The sequence below is a fragment of the Trypanosoma rangeli genome, assembly GCF_003719475.1.
Source record: "Trypanosoma rangeli strain AM80 chromosome Unknown Tra_15.4_contig_00033, whole genome shotgun sequence".
In the NCBI taxonomy this organism is placed as follows: domain Eukaryota; phylum Euglenozoa; class Kinetoplastea; order Trypanosomatida; family Trypanosomatidae; genus Trypanosoma; species Trypanosoma rangeli.
This window is the reverse complement of record NW_021705778.1, coordinates 30,167-39,583: the sequence shown is the minus strand read 5'-3', so window position 1 is coordinate 39,583 and position 9,417 is coordinate 30,167. Positions and strand designations below refer to the sequence as shown.

The 9,417-nt window shown below is 55.5% G+C and overlaps 5 protein-coding genes across 5 annotated transcripts, besides 7 other annotated features; all 5 read left to right on the top strand.

Annotated features, from left to right (window-relative positions):
- Positions 1–4: 4 nt before the first annotated feature.
- Positions 5–43: a microsatellite.
- An 83-nt stretch (positions 44–126) lies between these two features.
- Positions 127–182: a microsatellite.
- A 535-nt stretch (positions 183–717) lies between these two features.
- Positions 718–1,218, top strand: TraAM80_01629 (uncharacterized protein; the record flags this gene model as incomplete). Its single annotated transcript, XM_029378663.1, has 1 exon — positions 718–1,218. One exon carries the CDS (start codon positions 718–720, stop codon positions 1,216–1,218), a length of 501 nt encoding a protein of 166 aa, XP_029241465.1.
- A 13-nt stretch (positions 1,219–1,231) lies between these two features.
- Positions 1,232–1,274: a microsatellite.
- Positions 1,275–1,301: 27 nt separating this feature from the next.
- Positions 1,302–1,327: a microsatellite.
- A 162-nt stretch (positions 1,328–1,489) lies between these two features.
- Positions 1,490–2,101, top strand: TraAM80_01628 (uncharacterized protein; the record flags this gene model as incomplete). The annotated part of the gene is made up of 1 exon (XM_029378662.1): positions 1,490–2,101. One exon carries the CDS (start codon positions 1,490–1,492, stop codon positions 2,099–2,101), a length of 612 nt encoding a protein of 203 aa, XP_029241464.1.
- A 93-nt stretch (positions 2,102–2,194) lies between these two features.
- Positions 2,195–2,213: a microsatellite.
- Positions 2,214–2,456: 243 nt separating this feature from the next.
- On the top strand, positions 2,457–3,533 carry TraAM80_01627 (PhnP protein; the record flags this gene model as incomplete). Its single annotated transcript, XM_029378661.1, has 1 exon — positions 2,457–3,533. The coding sequence occupies one exon, from the start codon at positions 2,457–2,459 to the stop codon at positions 3,531–3,533; it is 1,077 nt and encodes a 358-aa protein (XP_029241463.1).
- A 186-nt stretch (positions 3,534–3,719) lies between these two features.
- Positions 3,720–3,864: a sequence feature (A-rich).
- A 53-nt stretch (positions 3,865–3,917) lies between these two features.
- TraAM80_01626 (putative DNA polymerase zeta catalytic subunit) lies at positions 3,918–7,853 on the top strand (the record flags this gene model as incomplete). Its single annotated transcript, XM_029378660.1, has 1 exon — positions 3,918–7,853. One exon carries the CDS (start codon positions 3,918–3,920, stop codon positions 7,851–7,853), a length of 3,936 nt encoding a protein of 1,311 aa, XP_029241462.1.
- A 52-nt stretch (positions 7,854–7,905) lies between these two features.
- On the top strand, positions 7,906–9,330 carry TraAM80_01625 (putative DNA polymerase delta catalytic subunit; the record flags this gene model as incomplete). The annotated part of the gene is made up of 1 exon (XM_029378659.1): positions 7,906–9,330. One exon carries the CDS (start codon positions 7,906–7,908, stop codon positions 9,328–9,330), a length of 1,425 nt encoding a protein of 474 aa, XP_029241461.1.
- Positions 9,331–9,378: 48 nt separating this feature from the next.
- Positions 9,379–9,407: a microsatellite.
- Between the last annotated feature and the right edge of the window lie 10 nt (positions 9,408–9,417).

The following is a 9,417-nucleotide window of genomic DNA, read 5'->3' as shown; positions in this document are numbered from 1 at the left end:
ATAGTATATATATATATATATATATATATATATATATATATATGGAAAAGGAAAAGATTTCTTATTTTTGTTTGCCCATCGTTGTTTTATATTCTCCTCGCGGTTGGATGAATTTCTCTTTTTTTTTGTGTGTGTTTTTGCTTTGTTTTGGTTTGTGTGCATGCGTTTGTGACGTGGGTGTGCAACGGCAACGTCACACATTCACAGAGACGGAGAGGCGGAGAATTGCGTGCCCGAATGCGGGTGCCCAGTTCTGCCGATATGTATGCTAGCGGGACGCACGGAGCGTCAACTTTCAATGTAAGCCGCGTCGAGGGGACAACACATCCCCTCCGCACCCCTACGGGCGATGTATCATATTAGAGGCCGCGCTGTATTTCTCAAGCGTATTCGTTAAGGCGGGACAACGGCGCACGTGTGCAGCTGTTTTTCTTCGTTCAAACAAAAACAAAACAAAACTTGCCATCGTCACAGTAGGAGATGACGTGGCGACACTGGTTTGTGAAGAGATGTAGTGAACCACTCTCCTTTTTTTTTTTTTGATGTGCTTGGGCTAAGTCAAAAGAAGGGCCGGTGGCTTCTCCCACGGCATCACATCACATATAGCCATTACTGGGTTTATTACATTTGTCCAAGTAGAGGAGGAGAGGCTTCACGCTGGGCTGGGGAATCTTTGAGCGACGTGTCACAAGCAGCAAGGAGCTGCGTGATGTTGACATGTACGTTTACACCCTCCCTGCAGGGTTGTTGGGCCGCTATATTGGCCGTGCCCTGCGGTTTCGGGTAGAGCGGTTTGCGTACTACCTTGATCTGACAGGGCGCTCGCTAAGGCGCGTCGAGGTGGAGGCCGACTCCCTGCAGCCGCAGTGTGAGGTGGACCACCGCAAGTTTGAGCGGCTTCTGTTGAACTTCTTGGAGGTGGAGCGGCTGTCGAAGCGAACGTGCAGTTACACCCTTGATGCCCCACGCTTTCCCCGCATCATCTACAACTTGGAGCAGGAGACGACGGACCATCTCGAGGGTTCTCTGCAGCTCCGCGGCGAGACGCATCCGGTGCGTTGCAGCAAGATGCTGGAGGGACCGGAGCTCGTGGTGCGCTGTCCGATTGACACCCGCGAGTTTAACGTGCCGCGCTACTCGATTCTTTTTGGGCTCTTCAGTGTCTCGCAGCACGTAGAGGTGGAGACGCGGGTGCCGCTCAAAGTGGTGAAGCTGTGAACGCCGTGGTCCCAGGAGGAGGAGGAGGAGGCAGGCATGCCGGAGGAGGCGAGAGGGGCGGGGCGACAGCGCCAGGCAGGAACATATATATATATATATATATGTTTATTTTGCCTTGGTTTTTATTTTGATGCATGCATGACTGGTTCCTTTCCCTACTCCTTCTCTTTTTTTTTCCTCCTCGTTTTTATTGCCCTTCCTCTCTTCCTGCCTCCTGTTTCTTGTGCCTGCCTCCACTCCGTCCGGAAGCATTGCGAGCACCACGTTGTGGATGCCGGTGAACGGAGGCAGCGGCGTCTGCGAGAGACTTTTGTTTTTGCATGGCACCTCGGATCTGTTGGCGGCGCAGTTGCGGCTGAAGGAGTTAACGCTGTACCCCGAGCGCGGAACTCCGCAGGAGAAGGACCGTCGCGACGACGTCAACACAGATGTCTGTTGGTGTCTCTTGCCGCCTGCGCACTTCAGTGCGTGGTGCCAAAATCGCCACGGGACCCTTCACGGCGGGCTGTGCCTTGCGCTTTTTCTCGCCGTATGCAAAGCACATCTTCGCCGCCAAGGTGGAACCGTGGGTGAGGTGACACACGTGAGCATCCAGTACATGCGCCCCGTCTTCACCACTTCTGCACTTGCGGTGTGGAGCGAGCTGCACGAGAACATCAGCGGCGCCAACGCTGCAGCGCGGCATGGCGGCGGCGTGGTACGTGCAACGATGGAGCTGTATATGCAGCCAAACCCACAACAGAGGGGTGGCGAGCAGGCGGAGGCGGGGCAGGAGCACCTTGGCCTGCTCAAGAAGGGACAGAAGATGGATGCCGCACTGTGTTGCTGCAGGGCGTTTATCACTATTGCCAGGAAACTGACCCCTGCTGGCCACCACCTGTGACGGCTGGACACACAACAACTTGCATCCATGTCAGTACGCCGTCGCTCTGTTTCTCGCGTCCGCATATGCGCAAGATACACCGGATGGGATGCGTCTCTCTCTCTCTCTCTCTGTGTTGTGGGGAACCTTGCCCGTGTTGGTTTGTTGCCTCTACTCTTTTTTTTTTTGTGTGTGTTTTTCTTTTGGTTCTGATTTGTTTCTGTGGCAATAAGGGCGCCCTCGGGTTGTTTCGCTCAATATACACACACTGTTGCCCAGCAGCCAGGTCGCGTGCACCCGCAAGTTTTACCGAGCACTGTCTGAGGCATACACGAACAAAAGGGGCGAAGACAACGGTCAGCGCGGTGAAAGCCAGATGCACAGTGCAGAGCCGCCCGCCTTCGCGCCAGCAACCGAAATGAGGTTTGTGCGTGGCGTCATTGTTGGCTCCGGATCGAGTGGCGCTACCCCCGCTTTGGGCTGCATCGCCAGCCCCACACCCTGCAGCAACTGCGTGGAGGCACACCGCGACCCACGGCGGAGCAAAAATCACCGGCTAAATGTGTCGTTTCTCATTCAGCTGCGACACCCAGTGGACGGCTCTCTGCACAACGTGCTCATAGACTGTGGCAAAACATTCCGCGAGGCGGCGCTGAAGGTGTTTCCCGCCGTCGGGGTGGCGGAGCTTAGCGCGGTCCTCCTCACACATGATCACGCGGACGCTTTGTTTGGCCTTGACGACATGCGGGAGTTCAACCGACCCGACAGAGCGCTTGACGTCTTTGCTGACGAACGCACTGTGACTTCCATGGTTCGTGTGTATCCGTATTTGTTCCCAAAGGATGGTCCCTTGACGGTTGGGGAGCGACGACACGAGAAGACTGGCTTTGTCGCATCCCTCGCCTGTCACGTATTTCAACCGCTCAAGAAGGTTGTGCTGAACTTTCTTTGCAGCAGTACCCCACCTTCTGGCAGTGACGATCGCGTAATGAGTTCTTGGTCTGTCGTGCCCATTGCTGTCCCACACGGCGGGAATTACCTTGCGAATGCCTTTCTAATACCAATGCACGTCTCTGGTGAGGGACCCCGTCTTTTGCTGTATCTTTCTGACATGAGTGCATTGGAGGAGAAGTTTTTTACGGACTTGGCTCAGGCGAAGGAGTTGTTGGGTGTGCCGGATTCGACGCCCATAGAAGTTCTTCTGCTGGACATGCTGTCGCGCAAAACTTACTTTTCTCACCTGAGCGTTGATGCTTCCATCGCAGCTGCACGCAGGATTCAGGCCGGCAAAACATACTTTGTGGGCATGTCACACTCACTGAACCATGACGACTTAACACGCGAGCTGCAGGGCCTGGGACTAAGCAATCGGATGGAAGTGGGCTTTGACGGGTGCGTTGTCTGCGTCGGCGAGGCCAATGATGCTCACCATTCCGCTGGCTCTTGTCCCTGAAGGGCGTGGGATGGGGGCGTGGATGTGTATATATATGTCTCCGCAAGAAGAGGAGGGAAGTGAATGGCGTTGTCCAGAGGTGGAACCATTGAAGTGTGGCTTTGCAGCTGCAGGCGTAGGCCCTCGCAACATCACCCAACAACTAGAATAAGATGAATAACAACAATAAAAGTGGGATGAGACTTATTTATTATTATTATTTTTTATTATTTTTATTTTTCCCTGTTTGTTTGGCTCATTTTCTGTTTGTTGGCGGTTGTTGTTGTTTGTTTTTTTTTTTGTTTTGTCGGATGCTCTTTTTTTTTTTGTTCTGTTTTGTTTTGAATTTGTTGGCTGGAACAAAGCAGTGGAACCGTCGAATGCGTCCGGAGTTGCAGACCACACATGTATCTACACGTGGTGTCGGTGGAGCACTCCGTAGCAAAACCCGATCCCGCGCTCGGCGATGCGCAGATGAGTCCGTTGTTTCACCGTGTGTCCGCCTGGTGCCCGCTGCTACATTTATTCGGCTACGTCTACACAAGGAGGGAGGGCGGCAATGGGCTGGACGAGGCCAACGCGACTGTGGGGGGTGTAAGGGGATCTGACGCCCTTCAACAGCGCAGCATCTGCGCACACATCCACGGTGTGTATCCATACTTTATGGTGTTGCGCCACGACCCGAGCGTCTCTGCGATGCAGTTCGGCGCCCAGCTAGAGGCGGTGGCGATACGCGTCCTGAAGCCCTCTCCATCGACAGCACCGCCGCTGCAGCTGCAGCTGCTGCATCACGTGGAGGTGGTGCGACGGCTACCCTTTTACGGCTACCATGCGAAGCACAAGACATTTTTCAAGGTCAGTGTGATTGACCCCGAAGTGGTGAGCAGGCTTGTACAGCTGCTCAGCCAGACGACGGAGGTGGGAGGACGGCGGTGGCAGACATACGAGGCACACACACCCTACCACTTCCAGTTTATGGTGGATTACGGGATGAAGGGAATGGCTCCGTTTTGCATCCCCGCCTGCACGGCACGCTCGCCTGTGCCAACAGAGGTGCAACCTACGCAGGCTCAGGCAAATCTGCACATTACTGCGGTGATGCCACAAGGAGAGCCCTTGCGTCTCACACGTGCTGAATTGGAGGTTGACGTGAAGGCGCCTGTATTGCAGCGGCAGGAGTGTCCTGTGGAGTCGGGGGAAAACCTTTTCTCTGTGCGGCGCAGCGTGCGACAATACTTTGCCGAACACGGCGTGGACGACGCTCTGCGATGCGGGGCGGGGTCTGACATGGCAGATCGCACCTGCACAGTGTGTGATGTGCAGAGTAGTGACTCCGCCGTGTCGGTGATGCGCCAACGGGCACTGACGCACCTGCGTGCCAGGGCTGACGCGGTTGTGGCGGAAACTTCATCCCACATTTCATCAACGCCGCGGGATGATGTGGAAACTCCTACGAACTTTTCCCTGCACGCCGGTAAATTGAGCGACCAACTTACGTTGCGGCTCATGGAGGAGATGCATGAGGACAATGCGAAAACGACACGTTTTGCTTTGTCGTTTTCAAGCTCCTCGTCTTCTTCCTCCTCCTCTTTGCTTTCAGTGCCGTCCATTGAGGAGGCAATTGGGGAGGCGGGGGAGCGTTCATTGCCCTCCAGCGAGGGGGGCGCTTGTCTGCAAGAAGCTCCTGCAAATACTGATACCTCACTCGTTATTGGGGATTCCATTGTCCTGTGCGGCGTGTCAGTCGACGGCATCATCCCACAGACGCCATCGGTAGCCAAAATAACTGCGATGGACACTCAGACTGTGCGGCTGCGGTGGTACATGACGCTACGCGAGACGCACCTCGCCGACACGCAGGAGGAGCTTGAAAGGAGTGGGCGGTGGCTGGCGCGGCGGGTGCCTGATGCCAGCGGCGTCGCGGCTGCGTTGGAGGAGGAGCTGCTACTGGGAGATGTGGAGGATGAAAACCCCATTGCGGTCTTAAGGCAGGCCGTGCGGGTTGCGGTGTGCCACGCGTATTGTGCCCCCACTACCCCCGCGCTGCTGTGCCGTTACAACTATCACGTCTCGGAGCAGCGCCTTTCGGCGATTGCACCGACACGGAGCGAGGAGTTTGTAGCTCTCCCAGCCGCACTCGCCACGCCCACATCCGGCGCGGCGGGGGTGTCAGGTGCCGTGGATGAGGATGAGGAGCTCTTGACATCCTCCTCCTCCTCCTCCTCTTTCTCGTCGTCGTCGTTGTTTTCTTCACCGTCGTCGTGTGTTGTTGTGGCGGAGAGGCGTGACGTGACGCCGCTCTTCTTCTCACGTCCGTCGACGCACGACGATGGAGACCACATACAGACGCCTGTGCGACGATCCGTACCCAGCGTTATGCAGCAGGCGTCCCAGTCGCAGTTGGCGTTGATGCTCAGCTGCATCGGCTCCTCTCCGTCTGCGGCAGCCGTCGTTTACTCTGTGGCCTCGCAGCCGGATGCGTCTGATGCAGGCGCCAAGGAGGAGCTGTCGTCCTCCCTGTCTCTCGAGTGTGTCAACCCTAGTCATGCTGCCTTCCTGCAGGGGTGGAGAGAAACGACCTCCCGCTTGCATCCGTGTCATTTCATGGGTGACATCTCTCGAAATTTTCGCTGGACATACGACCGGCATCGTCGTGTTGTTGTGTCAGCCGCCAGCTGGCCTCTTGCCACACCTGTCAGTACTGCTAGTAGTTGTCCTGCTTTTGCTGCGGTGTCAACACGGAGAGGAATGCCCACCTCAACAATGGGAATGATCCAGGCACGGCCTTCTGTGCCGCTGCCTTCGCATGTGGCACCATCGCCGTGGACGTCACCCAGTCATCAACATGCGTCGGCCTCCAAAGCCAAGTGGCAGCCGTACCCATCATCCAACGTCTCAAGTTCGCCGGGCAGGAACACATATGTTACCTGCGAACTTCGTGTTATGTATGTGGAGGTGCTCGTGCACCGCCAATCTGGTAATCAGAACGTGGTACAAGAGGAATTACTGGCCGTGGCACTTGGACGCACGAGTTCTTTTGCAGAGTCCATTGGTGTGCGGCTTTTTTGTGTGTGCCCATCGACAATGACCATCCGTCGGTTACAACAACCTTTTAGTGGCGTCGTTGACGTGGTTCCACTTCCCTCGGAGTTGCATCTGCTGCAGCGCGTGCGGCGGGAGGTTTGCTCCTACGACCCCGACGTTCTTCTTTCATGGGAGGGATGTAAGTACGGTGTTGGTTTGTTGGCGCTCCGCTACCGTATTGTGCTACAGCGTTCTCTTGCGCGGGACGTCGCTAGGCTCTCCATCCATGACATGAGCGATGACGCAAGCGAGGAGGAAGATGAAGCGTTGTTGTTGCTGTCTTCGTCGTCACTGTCAGCGGGAGACGAGGACGTCGCCGTGCCGGAGACTGCCGGGGCATCATCGGCCGCTGCAGTTCCACAGCCTGGCGCAGGCGGCATGGTAAAGCGTCTCTCAAGGCGGTTTGGTGGTGGTGTTCGGGTCCCGGGCCGCGTTGTGGTTGACCTCGGTAAGCAGCTGTGCAAGGAACTGCGGCTTCCCTCACACACCTTACAAATGGTGCACCAAAAGCTCTTTCGCCGTAGTCTGCCGTACTTTACGGACATTGCCCTGGCAGAAATGTACACCAGCAGTAGTGATGACATGCGGCGTGTGGCACTTACTGTTCTTTTGACACGTGTTGTGACGCCGCACCGTGTTGCGCAGCATCTCAACTTCTACACGCGCACCGCGGAGTTCGCGCGGATGTACGGCATCCTCTTTTATGAGGTGCTCAGTCGTGGGAGTCAGTACCGTGTCGAGGCGACGCTGCACCGCATGGCGCGGCCCATCGGCTACACAATGCTATCACCATCGCCTGAGGAAGTGCACCGGCAACCGCGCCTTGTGAGCATGCCGCTGATTATGCAACCACGCAGTGGCTTCTATAAGGACGACCCCGTTGTTGTGCTGGACTTCCGAAGCCTGTATCCTAGCATTATCATTGCGTACAACCTCTGCTACTCGACCTGCCTTGGAAGGGTGTCAAGATGCCGTCACAGCCGCTTGGGGGTGCTGGCATCGTACAAGCAAGCTGACTCTGTCCTCCTGCAGCTTCTCGCGGAGGATGATGCGTGCCCCACATCACGCAGAGTGATATTTGCGCCAAATGGCTGCATGTTTTTGTCCCCCAGAGATACGCAAAGGGGTGCTCCCGCAAATGCTGCAAGCTCTGCTCGACACACGGTTTCAAGTACTGGCGGCTTTGAAGCATGTGGCACAGCCGTGCGAGGACAAGTACATGCAACGCGTCCTCCAACAGCAGCAGACAGCCATTAAACTACTCGCTAACACAACCTACGGATACACGGCGGCCTCCTTTACGGGGCGAATGCCGTGCGTGGATGTCGCCGATGCCACGGTCATGCTTGGACGTCAGACACTCGAACGGGCGATGCAACTTATTAACGGTCACCCAAACTGGAACGCGGAGGTGGTGTACGGCGACACCGACTCTCTGTTTGTGCGGTTACCTGGCAGGACAAGGGATGAGGCCTTTCTGCTTGGTGAGCAGATGGCGAGGGAGGTGACTCGCATCTATCCCGCACCGATTCAGCTCCAGTTTGAGAAGGTGCTTTTTCCTTGTCTGTTGCTTGTGAAAAAACGTTACGTGGGGTACGCGTATTTTAATCCAGAGCAAACGCAGCCTGAGTTCCTTGCGAAGGGTATTGAGACTGTACGCAGGGATCAATGCCCTGCAACATCCCGTCTTGCGGAACGTATGCTTCGTCTCCTTTTTGATGGTGCATCCACGGACGTGCTGCGTATGCGGTTCTACGAGGAAGTTGGAAAACTGCAGCGTGGAGGGTGTAATCCGGCTGACTGCATCTTTAGAAAGGCGGTGAAGCTTGGTCGTTACCGCGGCACTGCACATTTGCCACCCGGAGCGCATCTTGCCATGCAGTTAATAGAAAAGGATATCACACACACGCCGTATTGGGGCGAGCGCATGCCCTACATTGTGGTTCAGTCGCTGACGTCTGCCCGACTGTGCGATAAGGTGGTACACCCACAACGCCTACTGAATTTGAGGGAAAACCTGCGCATTGACCACGAATACTACATCAAACGTCATATTATTCCCACGCTGGATCGTATGTTTTACCTAATCGGCGTGAGCTTTGCGAGCTGGTATGCGGTTATGCCAAGGCGGCGGTCGTATCAGAGCTACTTTGAGCTTGGCTTGACAACGCTTCCGCTCTTGGGCAGAAAAACGACGCGGATACCGCGTGATTCCATCGTGGTGGAGGGCAACACAGACGACGACATGGACCACAAGGGTGCATCGTTGCCTGTGGCTACTCGGGTGCATCCTGCGAAGCAAGGGACACTGGATGTACACTACCAGCAGACGTTGTGCGCTGTGTGTCTTGGTAAGTGCTCGAAAACAAATCCACCAGATCTACCCGTTTGTGGCGTTTGTTTGCACAATCACGGGGCATCGGTTGCGCGCGTGGTAGGGCGCCGGCACACTGTGGAGCAGCATTTGCGATTACTGGAGACCGCGTGTCGACGTTGCATTGCATCGTGCGGGGAGGCGGGCGGAACAAACTTCTTGGCGGGGGAAGAGCGAGACATGGAGGATATGCATTTTGTCATTCCCCATAGGCTTGCTGCCGCTGCTTCTGCTGCCGTGCATGGAGAGAAGTCGAGGGGGTGTCTTTCCATTGACTGTTCCTTGACCTTTGAGAAGTGTCAGGTGTTCCTCCTTCACTCGCAGCTGATGGCGTTGGAGAATTACTTGACGGGGCTGTGAGCTACCGCGTGCTCCCCTCCCCCTTTTTTTTTTCTCACACTATCGGTCTATATATATATATATATATATATATATATCTGTATGTTG